This window comes from Ictalurus punctatus, chromosome 12, assembly GCF_001660625.3.
Source record: "Ictalurus punctatus breed USDA103 chromosome 12, Coco_2.0, whole genome shotgun sequence".
NCBI classification, from domain to species: domain Eukaryota; kingdom Metazoa; phylum Chordata; class Actinopteri; order Siluriformes; family Ictaluridae; genus Ictalurus; species Ictalurus punctatus.
The window spans coordinates 5996112-6019876 of NC_030427.2; the positions used below are offsets into that span (position 1 = coordinate 5996112).

The window sequence follows — 23765 nt, forward strand, 5'->3', positions numbered from 1 at the left end:
CATATGATTGGTCTGCAAATCTGTTAATCAGTAAGGCGGACGTAAGGGAAGTGTAATGTTCATTCATTACGGAAAATAAGTGGTTTTATGGCAGAGAGATGATACAATGTATGCGTTTACAATTATTCTGATCGCTTCTGTGCACAGTTATTGTCCTGCTGGTGGGAAAACGGTATCGGGAGTGTTTCGAAGCCATATAGCTAGGGAAAACAATGGGCAATATATTACAAGATTTCTCTACCACGGTGGGTGACTAGATTCACATTTACTGTCGTTTTATTATCACAATAATTATATACTATATTCTGAATTTTTTTTCCGTTTATTTAAATGCATATCAAGTTTCAGACACTTTATAGGAAGAAGGTAAAACACATTGGTGCAGTACAGACTGTTTTTGACTGAACTGATGGCTGTGAGTCTGGACTTCCAAGGAGAGAGAGCATATCAGTGTAGGTTAATTTAGCCACCTGTGTGTGTGTGTGTGTGTGTGTGTGTGTGTGTGTGTGTGTGTGTGTGTGTGTGTGTGTGTGTGTGTGTGTGTGTGTGTGTGTGTGTGTGTGTGGTGTTTGGTGTTTCTAGGGGAAAATGGGTTGATGTCTTACCGCCTTGAGAACGTGCCCTTGGCAGTGCATAAAGAGGCCAGACTTCTGCTGTTTCAGGGTATCGAGGGCTTTGAAAACCTAAGCTGTCTGGGCAGAGTGTCAGGAGCCCAGCTTACCAGTAAGTTCAGTCTCTTTATTTTGTAGTGGTACAAACAATATTTTCCAGCTATTTGATATGATATGGCTATGACATTATCTTAAATGTTATCCTCTTATTATTATGGATTATCACTAAAAGGCAGGAAGAGATATTTGGCTAAATTAACATTTTCAAATGGCCACAAGATGTGCCATGTACCACTAGAGCAGAGGTTCTCAACCTTTTGTTAATACCCCCCCCCCCCCCCCAAGCCTCCTCCTACAATGTGGCATATAATATACACCTAATCTATAATCTGTTTTTGATTGATAGATTTTTATTTATTTATTTTTTGCTTTTGTGTTTTTGTACTTTTAAAACCAAAAAAAAACAACTTTTTTTTATGATTTAAAAAAAAACAAACTTATAATGACTTTTATAAAACTGTATAACGGACAGGTATGGAACATGAATGATCAAAAATGTTTCTGAACACTATAACTACTTTGAACAAGAGAACTAGGCTGTAATAACATGGACTATTTTACATGTAAAACATGTTGCATTACATTCGTCTTGCATTCTGAAAACATTCACATATGAATGATGTAAATTGGGAGGAAGGGCGCGTCTCGTTATCCATGACATTGTTAAATCTCCGGCTCTCGGATCCTCACTGAACAGAGCAGACACAGAGAGAGAGGTGAGAGTGCAGCGGGAAAGCAAGACCTCGACAAGACCAGGACAGTACTGGTGACATTTTGAAAGTTGCTAAGGTTTGTCCAAAAAAGTCACTAGATTTGTCTTTAGGCACTTTTGTTTGCAAAAAGTTGGCAACACTGGTCTGCACTGACAGCTAGATTAAAGGCAGGTTGAGTGCCGCGTCTCCCCAGCAAAAAGAAAATGCAGAGGGAGAGGGAACATGGGGTTTTTCATTTATGCACATTCTATTTGAAAAGCAATAAAATACCCAGAGTACCCAAATGATGCTCTGTCTGTGTTTTGTTTTGTTTTTTTCTTGAAAACAATTTGCGCCCCTCTTCCGATTTCTCCGCACCCCCCGGGTTAAGAACCACTGCACTACAGGATCCTTATCGCTTGCCATCCTGGCAGTGGGTAAATGATCCTAAGCTGTGGCCTAGCCTGCAGTGACCATGCACATATCTCATAGAAACTTCAAGGGTTTACATGGGAGAGACATCTAAGGCATACAAGTCTCTTAGTGCTTAAAATTTTGTTATATGTTGTCGTGTTTAAGTCGTAATGTTTTACAATTACAACATCAAGTAAGTCGTTGTAACACTGAAAGCTGAGGTGCTGCCCAAACAGTTGCCATAAGCTTCTTTGTAAGCTGAAGAAATATTTAGGCAGTTATAAGCAGCTGCTCAGCATGAATATAACCAAGCTTTCTAGCATGAGTATAATTTATGCACAAGTATATTTTAGCCCAAAACCTGGTTACCTCTGCCAGATGGTTAAGATTTCAACATGGATGGATGTTTCAAGAAAACAATAACTCAGAATGTACTGATATGATACTGAGCATTGGTATTAAGACCAGTGTAACTTTCCTGAAACATGGGCTCTGTATCTGTGTCAACATATTTTTTGATAAAATCCACTGACTCATAGAACGTCAATATCAGATTAGTATTAGACATCAACCAATAATTAGAGCCAATATTCTGATACCAGTGTCATAAAACTGTAAAAAAAAAAAATAATAAAATAAAAAATAATAAAAAAATAGTTTTTTAATTATTATTTTATTATTATTATTAAAGAAATGGTTTCAGGAACACAAAATCAATATTTTTGCAATGATCATCTTGATCTCTGAATTTAAACTTTTAAATTTGAAAACAAGTGGTTCCAATTGAATATGCAATCTATAAGAAGAAACTTCTGAAAACAAAGGAGCTTGAAATTTTCTAGATGGAAGAGTGATATATAATTCCTCTGTCTCAAAGTGTCTCAAACCTTCTTAGACTTGACAGAAAGATGCTACAATCAAAATATGACTCACTGCACGTTCACATTTCTAATACTTTTTCAGTAACGCTGATCACAGAGGAACACAATCAGACCATACCACGACAGACCAGACCCCAGGCCTGGCATGTGATATATGCAGACCGTTACACCTGCCAGGAAGAGAAGCTAGATGGTGTGCTAGAGGATGTGGGCTTCCAGCTCACCATGCTAAACCCAGACTCAGCAGGGAACCCAATGGACCACTTCAGTGCCGAGGATGCCGGTGAGGAAGCTATATCCTATATGAATACATATATAGTACATATAAATATCATATTGTCATTTTATATATATATATATATATATATATATATATATATATATATATATATATATATATAATTGTAAAATAAATATTAAAATATAGAATTTTCATCTTTTTATTTGTATTATTATTACTATTATTAAGAAAAACAACATGGAATTGCTTTTAAATATTCAGTGTACAGAATAAATTTACTTCACTAATGGCTTTTGCAGTCACAGACAAATCTGGATCTGGCATGGAGAACATGTTATTGCACTTTTCATAATATCTTTTAGAATAATATATTGGGATAACATTGTAGTGTAGAGTTACAACTGAATAAGATACATCACTAAACATACATACATAGCTAAAAACACAAGTTACCCAAAACCACAGCTTTCTCACAAAATCTCTTACACTGCAAATATTACACATACAGTATAAAAATAATAAAAATCAATTCTAAGAAAAAAGAATTATAGCTCAGGTGATAAGGTTGCTAATTTACAGGTAGGTGAGGTGTCTGTCAAAGGAATTGGGAATCTTTAAGTTCTTTTCACTTTTGGGGGTAATCAGATGTACTTCTGATGGAGATAAATGCAATGTAAAGGGAGCCATATATCCCTGTAGCGTTCAGGATTATATGTAGTAGAAAGTGTCAAAATTTGACAATATGAACAGTTTTCCCAAGCAGCCACATAAATGTTAACAACTAGGTGGCAAAAAATTTAAAGAAAAGGAAGCGCGGAAAAATACCTGGAAATGGTTCAGCAAATGTGAGCAGAACAGTTTGTCCATTTTTCAAAAAGCTGGACATTTTCTCTCATCTGTTCCATTCAAACTGCTTAACATTCATATGACACAATAAAGCTGGTTTCTTACACAGCCTACAACACGTGATTATGGTTACTGACAACACCAAGCTGCTGCTAAAAAGTTGCACAGTGGCTTTATCTGATAGCGCTATTCTACACTGTTTTCCATGCAAAAAAGGCTGTGTAAACAGTAGGATACACAAGACTTCATTGGAAGTCAGATCGTGACACTGGCACTGCGGCTTTTAACTTGTATTGAGAGAATTCTTTGGGATCAGGTTACCAAAATCTATTAATATAAGATATTGTGTTGCTTTTGCCTCTTTTGTTTTAAATGTGTTTTCTCATAAGGGTATCATAGAGAACAGTGTGACACTACTGGTCCTCTGGCTGTCCTCAGGTTTGCACACCTTTTTCTTCTTGCTGATTCTGGCCTATTTTGTGGCCTCCTGTATCTACATGCAGCCCCTATGGCAGGTTTTGTATAAGGGAGGTCCCATGCACACGGTGCTGAAGATCCTGTCAATGGCTCTGTTCCTGCAAGGTCTGTCTGTGCTCTGGAATTACATCCACATGGCCAAGTGAGACTGACTACTGACATTATCTGAGCATTCTCTTTGTATCAGTAAATTTCCTATATCAGAAAATTTCTAATGCTGTCAGTGGAAATGATTACATCATGTTTATACTGCAGGTATGCTAGAGATGGAGTGGGAATACCTCTAATGGACAACCTTGCAGAGTGTAAGTATAACTAGTGTTTTTTAATAACTAGTGTTTTTAAAAATAGTATTTCTTTGTCACAATTGGACAATGAGAGAACTATTTTGTTAATAAAATTAGGACATCTCTGTCAGTACTGTTGCTCCGTTTGTGTGTATTTGTGTAGTCTGTGACATGGTGGCTCAAGTGCAGATGCTATACATGCTGGTGAGTTTGTGTATGGGCTGGACGCTAAGCCGAGGCAGGAAATCCCATAGTAAACCACTGCAGTGGGACTCCTCTCCCACATCCAGTGTTCTTGCTCTTGGAGGAGTTGTTACACAGGTCAGACTTCAGCCAGTTGATATCCAAAGACATGTGTTGTACAACCTCTGGCAAATATTATGTAATCACCACATTTAGAGGATGTTCACCTGGCTTTTTTACTTCGTAGCAAATAAACAAATCACAGATATGACATAAAACAAATTTTGTTTAATAGCTGAACATTCTGGCTTTGTGAAACATACCTCAAACAAGTTAAATTAAATTATTTTAATTAATAGCATTTTTTTCCCAGATCAAGTAGAGGGAATAATTATGGAATCACTTTGTAATTTGCATTTCTAAAACAAATACCACCACAAGTCTAAAAATGCAATTTAGTCTGCAGTTAAGAGAGTGCTTACAGACCTTAACGTTGGACTTTTTGAAAGGAAACATGGCCCCAACAAGAGAGTTGTCAATTGAAACAATGGAAAGGATTATAAAAACTCATTTAAGAAGGAAATCCAACACAGAGTGTGGCAAAAGATGTTGGTTGCTTCCAGTCAGCTGTGTCTAAAATTTGGTGGGAAAAACAAAATGGGAAGGTTATAAAAGGAAAACATACGGTAGACCAAGGAAGACTGCAAACTTCAGGATGGAAAACTCAAAGCAATATGCCTTGAAAATAGAAAATGCACAACAAAACAAATGAAAAACACCTGGGCGGAAACAGGAGTCAACGTTTGTGACAGAACTGTAAGCAATCAGCTGCATGAAATGGGATTTACGTATAGAAAAGCCAAACGATAACCAGCACAAACACCTAAACAGAAGAAAACAAGTTTACACTGGGCTAAAGAGAAGCAATCATGGAGTGTGTATGATTGGATGAAAGTGACATTCAGTGATGAATCTTGAATATGGACGTGATGCTGGAACTTTTGTTTGGCGCTGTTCTAATGAAACATATAAAGATGACTGCCTGAAGAAAACAATCAAATTTCCCCACTCATGTGTGATATGGGGTTGCATGTCAGGTAAAGGATCAGTGGAGACCTCAACAGACAATGCACAGGTGTACATTGAAAATTTGGACTTTTATTCCGATTCTGTCAATAGAAAATAGGTCTGGTGGTGATTAAATAATTTTTCAGGATGATAATGCATCTCTCCACAGAGCAAAGAGTTGTCACAATTCAAAGATGGATGCGGAAGCAATCACAGATTTCAAACATTTAATAAACAAACAGACACAAAAACAAAGACACCATAACACGAGGCTAAATACTGTGGCAAAACTAAACATCGACACACGGACAAAAGCAAGGATAGACAATTACGACAAAGAAGAAGACAAAGAAGCAGTGCAAACAGTGGCTACATATATATGAGTGCTCCTTAAATAAAAATGTGATGCAGGTGGTCATGTGACAGTAATATGGTGCAGTGGCTGCTGGGAAATGAAGTCCAGAGTTACCTCCTTGATATATGACGAGTATTAAAGCTTTTCTTCTGGAAAGGCATATCGATTCAATGACATGGCCAGCAAACAGTCCGGATCTCAATCCGATTGAAAATTTATGGTGGAAATTTAAAAAATTGGTCCATGACAAGGCTCCATCATGCAAAGCTGATCTGTTAACTGCTGTTCGAGAAAGTTGGAACCAGCTTGATGGAGAATATTGTGAAGTCCATGCCTCAAAGAATTCAGGCCATCATAAAAGCTTGAGAAAGAGCAACAAAGTACTAATTGTGTGTTTTTGTTTTTGATTGTTTGTTTGTTTGTTGATGATTCCATACATTTTTCCTTCCATAATTTTTTTTTCTTTACTTGATCTGGGGAAAAATGTTATTAATTAAAACAATTTAATTTAATTTGCTTGAGATGTTTCATGAAGCCAGAGTGTTGTTCAGCTATTAAAGAAAAATTGTTTTGTCATATCTGGTATTTTTGTTTATTTCTTATGAAGTGGGAAAAAAAAAAAAAAGCCGGTTGAGCATCCCCTAAGTCTGGTGATTGTAGACTGACTGACTTACAAATTGTCTGTAGTGTGTGAATGTAATAACGTTATCTTTAAATGTTTTTTTTCTCTCTCTCTTAGCTATTTGCTGTACTGTCACTTTAAAACTATAGCTGCACATACCAAAACATGCTGATTTGAACTGTCTGGTATTTAAAACTAGGTAACAGTTTGTTTTAGCTATTTAGTCTCCTCATATGATCATCACATACAGTGAAGTAATTTGACCCAATGATTCTACATGAATGTATTAATGTAATTTCTGGTCAGTGCATAAATGTTTCCGAGTACAGTGTAGTAACCAAACTCACCTGTGACCTTATAGGGAGCACTGCTGATCTGGGAGCAGTTTGAGGACACCGAGCACCACAGTTATCATGGTCATCACAGTGTACCTCGTTTACTGCTGATGGTGTTGCATGTTATTCTCACACTGATACTTGCATCTGTACTGTACCGGATTATCTCTGCGGAGCGAAACATGCTCAAAAGGGACTTCTACCTCAGTTTTGCCAAGGTAAATCAATACAGTTTATTTTAAAATGACTTTACACTTGAGCAGATTCACAGAGGTCTGGGTGGAAATATCAGACATGATTGAGAAGGCACTAAGTAACTGTGTTGATGGGGTCTCTGAATAAGGAACAAACTTTCAAACTGCTAACACTGCCCAAATAAACAATCAGTTTGTGGACACCTGAAGAGTCAGACCCATATGCGCTTGATGAACACCCCATTCCAGATTTAGTTTCCCCTTTGCCGTTATAATAACCTCCACTCGTCTGGGATGGCGTTTCATTGTATTTTGGTGGCTGTCGGGATTTCTGCCTAATCGGCCACAAGAGAGACGTCGGGCTCTGATACCGGGCAAGATGGCCTGATGACCAGGGAGTCAGAAGAATAGTCAGAAATGTAACCCAAGAGCCAATTACCACTCAAAGAGCTCCAGAAACACTTGGAGGTAGCAGGTACCATGGTCACAGAGAAAACAAAAGGCAATGCACTCCACCGTTAATGCCTCTATGCATGTTCCCCCCGCAAGACTCCATTACTAAAGAAAAGGCATGTCGGAGCTCATTTAAAGTTTGCTACAACTCATTTGGACACGCCTATGACATACTGGGAGAGTGTAGTCTGGTAAGACGAGAGCAAAATGGAACTTTTTGGCTGTCATACTACACACCATGTTTGGAGAAGAAAAGGCACTGCATATCACCCTTAAAACACTACATCAACATTGAAGTTTGGAGGTGAAGCATCATGGTGTGGGGCTGTTTTTCATCACATGGTATTGGCAGACTTCGTGTAATTGAAGGAATGGTGAATAGAGCAGTTTATTGAAAGATTCTTGAGAAGAATCTGCTGCCATCCACCGGGATGAAGATGAGATGTGGGTGGAGCTTCCAGCAGGACAACGATCTAAAGCATACATCAAAGGAAAGTCTCAATTGGTTTCCGAGGGAAAAAAAAAATCAAGGTGTTAGAATGGCCCAGTCAGTCACCTGACTTCAATCCAATTGAACAATATTTAAAGACAACATGTTTAGAAGAATGGGTCAAAATCACTACTGAATACTGTTGAGGACTGAGTGATGTTGCTTGCGGATATCACTTGTGGATAAAGGCCCCAGTGGTGCTTACTGTAAGATTCAGAAGTTTTGAAACATGTCTGTATCCGATTCCATCAATATGTTTTTGGGAGAGCTCTTTGCTTTTACCCTTGATGAGATGTTTCTTGTGTGACACCTTGGTAACGAAAAGCCTTTTTATAGACCATCAATTTACTAACCCAGCTGATATTAATTTGCACAGATAGGAGGTATAATTACTTACGTATTTCAGCTGGTTCCTTGCCTTACCTTGCCTTGGAGAACTGCTTTTTCTTAGTGTGTTCAATACTTTTTTTATTGTGCCCTTCCACTTTATACACATACCTTTATTTATGGACTTTAATGTTGTGAATTCTTTATATGTCCAGAGTTCTTTAGTTAATACTGATGTCTGGTGAAAATTTCATTTGAATAGCCTCATTGGAAATATATTTACTGAAAAAAATGTTGAATAAATTAAGATATTTACCTGAGATGCATTCTAGTTTTACTACACTACTTTGATGGAGGTCTGTCTCTCATGTATGATATTGGTGGGCTTATAAAACGGGTATTATGCATTTGATGCATATTAATGCAAATATTAATTGTGAAGTCTGTCATGTGTTGTGTTAGGGTTGTTTCCTGTGGTTTCTGTGTCACCCAGTCCTTGTTCTCCTTTCCATCCTATTCAATGAGCATCAAAAGGAAAAGGTAAGAGAGCTACCATTGACACTATGATTTCAAGACATTTAAGAAAATAAAATGGAATGTCAAAAGGAGCTTCTGTATATACTTTTGCTGCTTGTGTTTTAGGTCGTAACCATTGGTGTGATTCTGTGCCAGTCCATCTCCGTGGTGATCTTGTATAGGGTATTCCTATCCCGTAGTCTTTACTGGGAAGTGTCATCTCTTTCCTCTGTGACACTCCCCCTAACAATGTCCAGAAGCCCGCGGGGACAGTACTGAAGAGCAATATTGATAATGCACTATTGACGCCTGTCAATTATGGAGAACAGGGCCACTCCAGAAGAAGCACTGTGCTGATAGATGGAGCAAGAGGTGTGTAGGGAGCAAAATCACATGTATTATCATGTGTACGTGTTACCATGCACACATACATTGTATCATATGCAATGTTGCAGGCAGAGATAAGATACAACTGCTGGACCCTTCTGAAAATAAACACCTGTACAATGTATTGAGATGGACAGGCAGGACTGAGTTTTCATTTTATGTTGATTAACCATGTTTCATCTGTTTAACAGGACATTGTAGATAAGCATATAGACATATGGAAACGTCGTATTATTGCTACCCATAACCTTATTCATCAGACATTCTGTATTTTATCTGTGGTTTAATTGTCTACCTATTAAGATTGCAAACTACAGACTGATGACAACTTAAATGAAATATCAGCAACTCTGTTATCAGAGATATCTTGCCCTGTTACAGGAAAGAGTCACCAGATAAACTATACAAAGTTATTGTGACTGATCACCTTTATCCTATGATGAAACATTTTTAAGTTCACGGATGGGAGTGGTCTCTTCTGGGAAGACAAGATCACGCATCCACAGGACACAAAGGCTCACTGAATGATTTGATGAGGATTCAAATGATATAAGTCATGTGTTATGGCCTTCACAGTGACCACACTTCAACCAAATTAAAGACCTTCAGGAGATTTTGGAGTGACATTTTAGACTGCATTCTCTACCACTATTATCAAAACACCAAGGTTAGGAAGAATAGTGTACATCCCCCCACTACAGTTCCAGAGACTTGTAGGAAGCTATATAATAAGGAGTATTGAAGCTGTTGTACACCTTGTAGTGGCCAAGCTTACTAAGACACTTTATATTGTTTTTTTCCCCCTTTAATTTGTTACCCATCTCTTCAGATTATGTCTAAACATATAGTTTTAAAGAGCTGGAACATGGGATTGGTTCAAGGTGGCACAGTGGTCCCTAGGTATGAATGAGTGTGTGCACAGTACTCTACAATGGGTAGGCATCCCATCCAGATTGTATTCCATTCCATACACAGTGACCCTGACGAGGATAAGGTGGTTACTTAAGATGAATGAATAGTACTGGTTCACAAGTATTATGGAATCCCACCATGAAAGATCTTTCATGTGAATCATTACAACAATGATTTACAATAAATCTCAGGTCTCTTTATTGGATTCTTGACTGTATAGAGCAATGTGGTTCACACACTTTTGCACTCATAATTAATAAAGTCACAAGCATGTTTTTTTTTAAACTAGAATAAAGATGCCAATGTTTGTTTGAATTACAAAGTACATTTAATAGTATATGTGGTTTGATGTTTGTTTTCTCAAGTGCCTGAAATGACAATCACTTTGCCAGTGAAAAAGTCTAATGTTTTTCCTTTGTTTATGATGAATAAAAACAGAGAATATATATTGATCTGTTGAACTGGGTACACTCTTCATAAGCAAAAACCTGTGTCTATTATGGGAGGTACAATATGTCTATGTTGATATACAAGACTGTTGTTTTTTACCATGGCTTATTATACCTGGCTTTCTCCACTGGGGAGCACTATGTAGCAGTTGCACATTGATTACAACATGTCCTTGTTAGATGTAAAACACTTCATGAATTTGGCTTTTTAACTGCAATTGAGTGCAAATGTTTGCATGCCCTTAGGAACAAAATATATGTTTATACTTTCAGGATATTTAGTGTCTTGGGTGTTGTTGCATCCAAAATCTCAAAGTCCTCAAAGGAGTAAGGTAAAAACAAAGTTACATGTCCAAGCAGCTGGCTATATAAAGAGAATAACAGAACGCTGTGGGACATCATGTTGTACTTTTTAGGCTCTGAACAATCTCCACTGATGCTAATAAACTGGTGATCTGACAAACTGCAAACCAGGTTAAAATGTATCTGTTTAAACCGACTGTCTCCTTAATTGTGCTCACCTATCCATTAAAGATATCATGACACATGAAAGGAAGGTAACATAAGACTCCCAAATGGGTCTATTCTTCTTAACAACTGAATAATTTATATAAATCATGCTACAGCAATTGCAGTAAAATTATCATTTGTGTAGTTTTATACTAAGACATGTCTACAGCACTTGCAATAAGAGCATATTTAATGTGGGGGATGGGGGATTCCAGGGTACACTGTGAAGTCCTTGTAAATTTAGCTTATTTTGTGTTTCTGATGTTCTGTAAAGAATTTAATTGAATCGTAATGGTAGTTCAATAGAATTTGCTGTTCATAATTGTTTATCTAATATTATTCTGATGGTAATAATGTACAAAAACTGTCAAGTTCTTGTGGTATTTAATAGAAACTGAGAAAATTTGAATGGAATCTGATTCTGATGTAAACCAGTAAAACGATTTCCATTATGTGATAGAAACCATTAGAGATTTTTCCTAATGCACAGATTCCCAACCTGTTTCTTACAGTACCCCATGTACTGTACATTTTATTGTTTTTCCTGTTCTAACAGTCACTTCACCACAGGGCTGTCAGTTAGCTGATAAGTTGAATCAGGGGTATTGGGATCAGGACACCAGGACCAGGGTTGGTAACCTGTGTTCGAATGGATTGTTTTTTCCCCAGCAGGGATCTGGATATAGAAACTCCAGAATATGGAATATGTCATATTCCAGCTTTAACAACAAAAACTTAACCTTATCCCTCTTTTACATTTCCAAGTAATGTTGCGTGTTAGACCTTAATGGGCATAGCCTGCCCAGCATTGTTAAAAGAACTGATGAACTATAAAACTGTCTTTATTAAATCCTTTATGTACATCACAGTGATGAAATACAGTTGCAAATGCAGGCCTCTGTCTAGTTTAGTTAAAAAGGGGTTACCAGATTTTATTAATAATAATCATCATCATCATAATTAAAGATGGAAGTATACGCATTTAAGCATCTTAAAGACAGGCAAAGGTCCTAATAACAGAATCTTTGGTTGCAGTTTTAATTATTATAGCTGCCCAAATTCATATAGCATACTCCATTTTATTAACTTGATATTGCTTTATAAGCAGGAGTTGTGTAGGCTAATATTTACTGACTATTACTTATGCAGTTGCTTTTTCTGAAATTTCAATCATTCCACCATACATTAGGTCACCTCCTTCCCCCTTAATACATGTGTACCCTCCTTGGCCCCTACATGAAAAAAATCCTAGTACTGCCACTGTAGGTGTGGTGCGTATACCTAGAGGGGCAGCACTACCATGGGCATCATGCACCACATCGATTGTATTCCATGATACACTGTTTAACTTTGCCATTTTTGCCTCTCTCCATTTAAAAATGTAAGCAATGAAATCCACTACTGTTTATGGCATGCTAAGTGCAGTTTTAAATGTTCAAATTTTCCCTTGTTTGCTTGCTTTATGTCCGTGAGGATGCACTGAAGTAAGCAAGGGTCTGGAGACGTACAGTATATTCACCAGTATATTTGCCTATTCTCATGGAAAGCAAAAAATGAACGAGAGCAATATGGTTGGATTGTTTTCCATTCCATGTATATGACGTCAAACTTAGAAATAGGGTTCTTTAAGGATTCACTGCATAATTACTGATTCTTAGTTTCCTTTAATTAAATATTAAAAAGTGATGAGAAAAACTTAGTTTTAGGTGTCTGTTGTTGACACGTTTGTTTAAACTGATGACTAGTTTTTACTGTGCCTTAAAGCCAACATTTAGAACAAAGATGAAGAATAAGTTACCATTTACACTCCTACATACCACTCACAGACAGTATTTTATTCCATCATCATCATCATCATCATTATTATTATTATTATTATTATATTGTTTTACAAATATACGTGCACCCTACACATGGCGTGAAAGAGTCCTTACAGCACACTACAACAAGAGTAAGGTTCATGCAGAGTTTTGCACATTCCTGGCAAAACCACATAAGCTAGAGGAGGAGGAGCAGAGGTCCACGCTGGACAGTTACAGGGCATCGTCTGAGCAGGGTTGCCCGGAGAGGGGTGCATGTGTGTGGCACCAAGGATTCCCATTCTAGGAAATGCAACAACATGTCGGGAATAGCCAAGCGAGTGGTGTGTGAATGAGGTCGCCGTCAGGTGTGACGTTTTCGAGTGTATGTCCAGGTAAGGGTAAGGGGTTGTTGGTACAGAGTGACTGAGGAGCGCTCTGGCGGCGGCTACAGCTGCGCACGTCTTTTCAGGACTCGTTAGCAGTCCTTTTGGTGCGTCCTGCTCCCCAAAGATATACCCCACATTACAGGGATAGCTGTGCTTCTTCACCGAGTGCTTTGGCTTGCGCCGCGGTCTGTATTTGTAGTCCGGGTGTTCCTTCATGTGAACCGCGCGGAGGCGTTTGGCCTCGTCGATGAACGGTCTTTTCTCCGAGTCTGACAGAAGTTTCCACTCTCCTCCGAGCCGCTTGCTGATCTCAGAATTGTGCATCTTAGGGTTGTCAAGAGCCATCTTCCGTCTCTGGGCTCTCGACCAAACCATAAAGGCATTCATTGGACGCTTTACACGGTCAGTTTGTTTCGACATTTCCCCAACAGTTTTTAGGCAAGTAGGCTACTTCTTTAAGTTCCCAACAACACCTCAAATCCGATTAACAAGTCTTTGTATTCCTGATGTATAACTGACAAATACGCATCAGAGCAGATGAACCACTTTTTCGTAGTGTAGGCTGAGTTAGTGTCCTGTCAAAATCTGTCACCTTTTCCAAATCCATTTAGTCAAAACACCACGAAATAAACCAACGTTTAGAGCACATAGCCAACAGGCAAACCGGCCCGTTTATGTCCAGTTGCTTTCCAACAGGTGTTCAGTGATTAGTGTACTCGGCTAAGAGCTGATCCGTTAAGTAAAGGGAGCTGTAGAACCTCCTACTGAGGCGCGACCGACGATGACGTCACACGCGAGACAGAAACGCGCCCCGGTCTCACCTTCGGCCATCATCACTAACTAGAGCAGAGCTTCTCAACCTTTTGTAACTAAAGCCCCGACCAAGCCCCCCTTTTCATGTGGGACCCCCCCCCCACACACACACACTGGAGGAGACAAGGTATAATGATTATCCATTCTATATCAAATCTATCTGTATATAACTTATTATATAATATGTTTTTGATAGATAGATAGACAGTTTTTTTTTTATTTTGTGTTGTAATTTTTTAAAAATTACTTTTCATAACGTTTATGATTTTTAAAAAGAACTTTTATAAAACTGTATAACGGACAGGTATGGAACATAAATGTTTCTGAACACTATAATTACTTTGAACAAGAGAGCTAGGCTGTAATAACGTGGACTATTTTACATGTAAAACATATTTGCATTACATTCGTCTTGCATTCTGAAAACGTTCTCATATGAATGACGTAAATTGGGAGGAAGGGCGCGTCTCGTTATCCATGACATTGTTAAATCTCCAGAGAGATTTGCACCACACAGAGAGAGGTGAGGGTGCAGTGGGAAAGCAAGACCTCACGCTTGCAGGACAGTACTGGTGACATTTAGAATGTTGCTAAGGTTTGTCCAAAAAGTCGCTAGATTTGTTGATAGGTGTCTTTTATATCGTGGAAAAGTTTTTTTTCCATAATTTAATTAAAAAAGTGGAACTTTCATACATTCTAGATTCATTAAACATAAAGTGAAATATTTCAAGCCTTTTTTGTTTTAATCTTGATGATTACGGCTTACAGCTCATGGAAATCAAAAACCCACTATGTCAAATTATTAGAATAAAGAATTTATAATACAAAAATGTTGACCTTCTGAAAAGTATGTTAATTTATGCATGTGCCTCTTACCTGGGCTAAGGAGAAAAAGAACTAGAGTGGTACAAAGTACTCTTTTCAGATGAAAATTTAGCATTTCATTTGGAAATCAACATTCCAGGGTCTGGAGGAAGAGTGGAGAGGAACAGAATCCACGTTGCTTGAAGTCCAGTGTGAAGTTTCCACAGTCAGTGATGATTTGGGTTGCCATGTCATCTGCTGGTGTTGGTCCACTGTGTTTTCTCAAGTCGAGAGTCGATGCAGCGTCTACCAGGAGATTTTAGAGCACTTCATGCTTCCATCTGCTGATGAGCTTTATGGAGATACTTATTTCCTTTTCCAGCACCTTCGAGGACCTGGCACCTGCCCACAGTGTCAAAACTACTAGTAACTGGTTTGCTGACCATAATATTACTGTGCTTGATTGGCCAGACCTGACCTGAATCCCATAGAGAATCTATGGGCTACTGTCAAGAGGAAAATGAGATACACCAGGCCCAACAATACAGACAAACTGAAAGCTGCTATCACTGGGCTTCTGGATCACCTCAGCAGTGCCACAGACTGATTGCCTCCATGCACTGATGCAGTAATTTGTGCGAAAGGAGCCCCGACAAAATACTGAGTGCATAAATTAACATACTTTTCAGAAGGTCGAGATTTCTGTATTACAAATTCTTTATTCTAATATTTTGAGATACTGGGTTTTTGATTTCCATGAGCTGTATGCTGTAATCATCAAGATAAAACAATTTTTTTGAGATGCACCTGTACATTGAAGATATCTACAATGCTATTTTGACTAGTCAAAATAGACTAGATATACGTCCAAATAAAAAAATTACTAGTAATAATTAAATCAGATATCTCGAATTGAATTCTCACAAGTGCAAAATGCAATTTGAGATATCCCTAATTGTTTTTTGATAGTCATAAAATTCAAATTTAAGATATGGTTAATTCCTCATGATTACAGATATCCAAAAATACATTTTTACGTATCTGAAACTAACATATAACTAGGCAAAATACAATTGTAGATAGCTTGAATTGGATTTATATCTAGGCATAATTAAAGATATCTTGAATTTAATTTCTGACCAGATAATTATAGGTATCTCAAATGGATTTCTGACCAGGGCAAACTTTCTTTATAGAGATCTGCAAATGTCATTCTAGGACAAATCTTAATAGACATACATTGCATTATGTGTTCAAATCACCCCGTTGCTAATCCCCGCCTTTCCTTCTATCCAATGAATTAGTGCTGTTCGGGCAAAGTTATAAGACAAATTAAAACCTATAAACCAAATTAAATGTGCTTCATAATCTGAGAAAAGAAAGACTGTGCAACAAACTGTAGGCCTACAACATCTCATTAAATCAGAATTTAATAAAGCTTGAAGAAATGCTAATCTACAATTTGAATGGAGTAAAAGCCATTGAAAAGTTCATATAAAATGAATTTGTATGTTTACAGTCCACAGTTTTATCACACACCAGTATATTCTTAAGCACATTTAAAAAACAACAGAGAAACAGTGACTCCAAGAAGCCAAAAAGATCAGCACAGCAGCTGCCATGAGGTTTCATGAAGCGAGTTGAATAAACTCTGAGTTGCAGATTAAGTTTGACAAAACCAAACAAATCCCATCTGAGTTAACTAAGCTTCATGACACTGTTATCAGCTTTCTCAGTCAACCCAGATGTTACCACTGAATCAAGGTGTACTCAGCATGCTCATAAAAGTTAGCAGCAAACAGCCAATAGCATGCAAGATGTAACAAAGCAGAGGGGTATTCCAGAAAGCAGGTTGTGTGACTTACCTGGGTAAGTTAATGGATAACCTCAACTTTCAGTTCCAAAAACAGAGGTAACTTTCAGGATATCTAAGTAGTCTAGCTACATACTCTTTGAACATAACCTGGTCCGGAGCAGGTTATGTTCCAAGATTAGTTTGTTTCAGAGAGCTGACGGAGTGTAGCGTGCCCTTTTGAAGAATATCCAGTGGACGAGGAAGCACGGATTATATGAAATCCTTTTCATATCCAGATGAATATTTGCGGAAGTATCACCGTTTTTCAAGAATCGTCAATTTATTTAACAAACCTTTTGAAACCTCACATTGCCAACTTGACACAGCGTGGATCGGCGCTTAAGACAGAGCACATTTTATGCATTGCCCTTCATTCAGTTTTCTGTATATAATTTGGGTGATGCAGAACTTGTGGGCAAGGCAATGGTCTGTAGGGCCGTACAGTATGTCTTGCACTCAAACGGTTCCTACACAATTTTGTGCAGTTCCCTGGCCATAAACTATGATGAACCATTGATGAAGATGGCAAGAGGAACCCCCAGTGAACCAAAGAGATGGCAGGATGTTACAAGATGTGATCTGCCAACATAATTTCTAATTAAATTAGAACATTAGCACAAAGTGAACAGTCAAGTGGGTTTCATTGTTTCTTTATTTCCTGTATTGTATTTATTGCTTTACAAATCAACAATAAATGACAGAATAATCATGGTAAATGGTCTGCACTTATATAGTGCTTTTTTAACCTTAGTGGTTCCAAAGCACATTACACTTTGTCTCATTCACCCATTCACACACACCAATGGTAGCAGAGCTGCCATGCAAGGCGCTAACTTGCAGCAACTTGGAGTTCAGTGTCTTGCCCAAGGACACTTCGGCATGTGGAGTCATGTGGGCCGGGAATCGAACCGCCAACCCTATGATTAGTTGACAACACACTCTATCACCTGAACCACAGCCGCCCACTGTGTAAATCACTAGGCAAATCACTAGGCAAATACAATACTTTGCCCACCTTTAGCCAGCAATTCAATTTCAAGCCTGGCCTTTTTAACTCCATTTCATCTAATAGGGGCACAACAATTAAGATTGTACACACCATATGCAGTCATGCATAATACACAAGTGAAACATTGACAGTAAAGTGTCATTTAATTTTTTTTCCAAAGATGACAGTGTTTATGGTCATCTTGAGTGTTTAAGGATATATCACTGGGAAAAAAAAGTATTAGTACTAATGTTACACCTACATTTTACCAAGCCACTTATATCATGGAAGGTAGACAACTCTAATGAACTGCCCCTGGAATGAATTGACCTTGGTCGCCCTTGATTAAGGAGCAGGGCCAGCTCCTCATCCAGAGTGAGTGAAGCTGGTGGTGGTCCCCCACCCATTTTATGGGCCTCAGCCTTCTTTCTGTTGGCTATATAGGACCTATAAGTTATTATAGAAGGAAGGCCCAAGTAGTTAAGTTACAATTTAGGAAATTGATTAAATAACTTTTTGAAGAATGTTTTTGTGGCTCATTTTGACTCCAAGTTTTTTGGATCCAGAAAGATTACTCCTGATGACCTATGAAGCCTATATATTATAGGGACATATCCCTACCAATATCCAAAGACTACTGTATTGTCCCTAGCAATAATTTTGGTCAAACAATTAAAATACATTTATATTTAATCACTGTTGTCTGTCGGTGTCTTGTAGTTTTTATTTAAAAACAATTATTTAACCTTTAACCAGGAAAAGTCTCATTGAGATTAAGAATTTTACAAGAGATGTGTGATGTGTGAGATGTGTGTGATGTGTGTTATTTTGTCAGGTCAGGTCACCGAATCAGTCCTGCCAGGTAATATCTCAGACAGAACAAGAAGAGAGGCAGGGTCACAGGTGAGGTCATGGTCATGGAGGTCATTGACATGGTGATGTGTTAGCAGTGACATTATTGGGACAAATGTTAGGCTGTGGGCGCACGTTCGCCTCACACCTCCAGGGCCATGTGTGTGCGGAGTTTGCACGTTCTCCCCGTGCTGCGGGGGTTTCCTCCGGGTACTCCGGTTTCCTCCCCCAGTCCAAAGACATGCATGGTAGGCTGATTGGCATGTCCAAAGTGTCTGTAGTGTAGGAATGGGTGTGTGAGTGTGTGTGATTGTGTGCCCTGTGATGGACTGGCACCCTGTCCAGGGAGTACCCCTCCTTGTGCCCGATGCTCCCTGGGATAAGCTTCAGGTTCCCCGTGACCCTGAAAAGGAGTAAGCGGTAGAAGATGGATGGATGGATGGATGGATGGATGTTAGGCTGATGTGCTGTATGGTTCATCCATGTGTGTTTGAAATGAAAGCTTTGAATAGGCACATGTTTTTGTCTCTGCAGACTGCTTTTGTGTCACCACCAATGTCAAAATCAAAACTACGTCCTTGCCGCAAACCGCATGTGTTGCTTTGCGGATCTTTGTGAGTGGTACATATGTTCGTGCGGTGGCATTTTTCCCGTCATGTAACCTATTAACCTTAATTAACCTGGATTGGATTAGCTTGGTTTTGCCAACTCAAAACACTCTGTAACTCTGAATTTGTTCAACTTGCTTCATGGAGTTGTGAGGAGTTAGTTCAATCAACCTCCTATTGGTAACTCAGAGCTAACGCGCATGCATGGTCACATTGTTAATGGATCACCCATTTCAGGAGTCACCATGGAAACCCAGGGTGAGGATAGGTGAGCTGCCTATATTAGCGAAGCAGAATTAGAGGTTTTAATGCATGCTTATGAGGAATATAAGGCAAAAAAAGTAACACTGCTGCATTGGCAAAGACAGAGAGTTTGTTTGGCAAAAAAATAATGTATTGAGTAAATGTGTGAGTTTAAACAGACTTTCAGCTGTTTGAAATTAATAAATCAAACAAAAGCAATTGAAATAATTCACAACAAATATATAGAAATAACAGAAATAACATAGTGAATGCTTCAAGTGGTTTCCCCAAATTCAACTGAAAATGCATCTTATAATGACTTCTCCAGTTTCAAAATTATTCAACGCCTTCATGGCGTATATATACATATACCTTATGTTTAGACATTTTGAAATAAATCTTTATTGGCAGTGTTTCAGGTGTGTATTATGCATGCTTATTTTATTTTACTGCATATGGTGTGTACTGTAATCTTAATTGTAGTGCCCATACTAGATGTCCCTTATGTCTTTGTATATTAGTTGTATTTTTTTGAGAATGTACATTGAGCATCTTACTGGTTTCATTTTCTTAGAGTTGATGATGGACACATTGTATTAATTGACCCTTCTGCAACAGCACATCCTGCCACAGTTGTAAGTGATTATTGTCTTCAGGTATTGTTTGTTTGCTAGACCAAACCTCATTAGTAATTTGCGCTGTAGGAAGAAGAAGAAGAAGAAGAAGAGAACACTTAAAGATTATGGCTGGGGATTCCTGCACAGAATCGTGGCAGTGTAAGAAATTGTTTGCAGTTGTCCTGATTCAGGAATTATTACAGGAAATAATTCTGTAATAATTCTGTAATAATAATGTCCCCAATAACAGGAAATAAAGAAACAATGAACCACACTTGACTGTTCACTTTGTGTATTAGTAATTTATTTAGAAGTGATTTTGGCAGATCACATTTCAACAACACCGTCTGAGTGCAAGGCATACTATATGAATGGCCATACATACCGTTGCCTTTCCCACATGCTCTGCATCACCAACATTATACAGAAAACTCCCTGTGGCAAAAAACCCCCCAAGGGCAATGCATAAAATGTACTCGGTGTTAAGCACTGATCCACGATGTGTCCTGTTGCTGGTGAGGTTTCAAAAGGTTTGTTAAATAAATTAACGATTCATGTGAAAAACCCAAATATTCATCTGGATATGAAATCACATCTATATGTTATCACCCTCATGGCAAAAAAGATTTCGTGTAATCTGTGCTTCCTCGTCCACGGGATATTCTTCAAAAGGGCATGCCATGCTCCCTCAGCTCTCTGAAACAAACTAACCAAAGTAATTTGCTATGGCTACTTAGATACCCTGAAAATTACTTCTGTTTTTGGAACCGAAAATTGAGGTTATCTGTTTACTCTGAGTGAACTTACACGGGTAAGTCGCATAACCTGCTTTGGAGCATAAAGAAACATATTAACAATTGTCATGAAACCCATTAACCTAAATTAACCCAGATTTGGATTTGTTTGGTTTTGTCAACTCAAAACTTACTCTGCATTTCTGTGTTTGTTCAACTAGTGCAACAGGCCTCAGGACAAAGCGGCTACTGACAGGGAGAGTTAGTGAAATGAACTGTGAGCCAGGGAATATGATTCTAGGTAAACATTTTGTTACTTTTAATTGATGTGTTCCTATGGTCATGTTAACACTAATGTAATCTAATCTATACCTTATGTTTATGTATGTGCGTGTATATATGTGTGCGTGTGTGTGTGTGTGTGTGTATATATATATATATATATATATATATATATATATATATATATATATATATATTATATATATATATATATATAACATAAGGTATAAATATGAGACAAAGAAACAGAAATTCCTTACTGTAAACAGTGACAGCACCATACTAAGTTTAAACAAATAACATTTAGTTAACTCCTATCACATGTCGACTAAACTCCTGGACAGTTCTCGGCAAAAAAGCATTTAGGATTAGACTAAAATCATTTGGGGCTCGACTGATTAGCCATAGCAACGCCCCTGTGTATACCTTCCCCAGGGTCTTGAACCAAATGTGGAAAACACCAGAATGATACAATAAAAGTTAATCAAAGGGTCAAATGACTCTAAAGTGCTCCACCCTCTCCTTTCTGCTGATCTTAAAGCTGGGGTTGCATGAGTGATCTGAATTCTCTCTCATGGATAAGCTCATTTAGTGTTTAAAGAAAGGTCTTTTGAGGAAAGGGAAGGATCACTGCTCATTATTGAAGAGGGCCCCTTCTCTTCGGACAGCTGTGCATTCCCTTTAAATTTTCACAATGATGTAACCATGGTGCCGTAGCTTATGTTATTCTGTGCACTTGCATTTGGGTCATTCCATCTCAAGTGGTCCAATGCAGGTTGCTCAACCGTTTTCTCATTTATTTTGAGTGATTACCTCTATGTATTGTCATTGCAAAACCACCATTTTTAATTTTTATTTTATTTTACTTGATTTAATTACAATTGCCACCTGTGTGTCATGGCACACAGCAAATTTTGGTTATACAGCTGTTTACAGAAACCTCAGTGTCTCGGCTCAGGATGCGCCAAGCTCCATGGAACAAAAACCAATATATAAACATTTTGCACATTCATGTTCCTTAGACTTAGAACTTAAGTCCAATTGTAATGCTCAAGATTGCACAGAGTTCCACTTTTAGGGTCAATTTATAATGGGAAGGGTTTGAGTCTCGGTCTTAATTTTTTTTAGGGGGTACTTAGGTAAGTATAGTGTGCATGCAGAACATTTCAGGTTTCTCCTGTTTTTTGTGTATATCTGATACTAAATGTTTTTAGATCTTCAAATGAAATACAATATAAAACAAAGGCAACCTGAGTAAACACACAATACAGTTTTTTTTTTAATTGTAGCAAAAAAAAGTTAGCCAATACCCATCACCAGTGTGAAAACGAATTGCACAATTAAACTTAAAGTGTGGTTGTGCCACCTTTAGCAGCGATAACTGCAACCAAACTAAGACAAGGATTTACTCCTATGCTTTGGATCATTGCATTGTCTTGCTGCATAATCTAGTTTGAGTTTAAATTTACAGACTGAAGACCGATATTCACCTTTAGGATTTTTTGGTAAAGATCAGAATTCATGTTTCCCCCAATTATTGCAAGTTGCCAGGCCTTAAAGCAGCAAAGCATTCCCACACCATCACACTACCACTACCATGCTTGAACGCAGATATTATGTTCTTTATGTGTTATTCTGTGTTTGATTTATGCAAGGTGTAAAGGGATCCCTGTCTTCCAAACAGTTCCAATTTTGACTTATCATTCCACAGAATATTCTCCCAAAAGTTTTGAGAATCATGTGTTTTGGCAAAATTCAGATGAGCCTGAATGTTCTTCTGGGTTAGCAGTGGTTTTTGCCTCTCCACACTTCCATGGATGCCATTTTTGCCCAGTGTCTTTCTGATAGTGGAGTCATAAACAGTGACTTATATTGATGCAGGAGAGGCCCGTAGGCCCTTTGATGTTTTCCTTGGCTCTTTTGTGACTTGCTGGATGACTAGTTGCTGTGCTCTTGGAAGACTTTTGGAAAGCCGGCCACTTCTCGGAAGACTCACTATTGTGCCGAGTTTTACCATTTGGAGATAACGGCTCTCACTGTGATTCTTTGGAGTCCCAGAGCCTTTGAAATAGCTTTGTAACCCTTCCCAGACTGATGTATTTCAATCACCTTCTTCCTCATCATTTCTGGAATTTCTTTCAATTTTGGCATAGTGTGTTACTGGGTAAGACCTTTTAACCAGCTTTATGCTGTTGAAAAAGTCCTATTTAAGTGTTGATTTGACTGAACTGGGCTAGCAGTAATCAGGCCTGATTGAGTCTTGTCCAGCTGAACCCGCTTATGAATGCAGTTTCATAGATTTGGGGAACCAGTAACTACGTGGCCAAATGAAGTTGGTTTCACACAGGCCCAGTTGGTATTGGATAACTTTTTTGCTTCAGTAAAATAACTATCACCTAAAAACTATATTTTGTGTTTACTCAGTTTGCCTTTGTTTTAATTTCTGAAATAATTTAGTATGAGATATACAC

At 38.1% G+C, this 23765-nt stretch overlaps 2 protein-coding genes across 3 annotated transcripts; one reads left to right on the forward strand and one right to left on the reverse strand.

The window, feature by feature from the left end:
• The first annotated feature begins 6 nt into the window (after positions 1 to 6).
• gpr180 (G protein-coupled receptor 180) lies at positions 7 to 10803 on the forward strand. 2 transcript variants are annotated; one of them, XM_017482309.3, is made up of 9 exons: positions 7 to 245; positions 583 to 723; positions 2741 to 2941; positions 4184 to 4364; positions 4478 to 4527; positions 4673 to 4830; positions 7099 to 7290; positions 8999 to 9076; positions 9179 to 10803. In XM_017482309.3, exons 1-9 carry the CDS (start codon positions 107 to 109, stop codon positions 9329 to 9331), a joined length of 1293 nt encoding a protein of 430 aa, XP_017337798.1. In that variant the 5' UTR covers positions 7 to 106; the 3' UTR covers positions 9332 to 10803. The 2 variants fall into 2 exon arrangements, with proteins under 2 accessions (XP_017337798.1, XP_017337799.1); XM_017482310.3 differs by having other exon boundaries at positions 4673 to 4713.
• Positions 10804 to 13113: 2310 nt separating this feature from the next.
• On the reverse strand, positions 13114 to 14220 carry sox21a (SRY-box transcription factor 21a). The gene has a single exon (XM_017481037.3). The coding sequence runs from the start codon at positions 13916 to 13918 to the stop codon at positions 13241 to 13243; it is 678 nt and encodes a 225-aa protein (XP_017336526.1). The 5' UTR covers positions 13919 to 14220; the 3' UTR covers positions 13114 to 13240.
• Positions 14221 to 23765: the final 9545 nt, after the last annotated feature.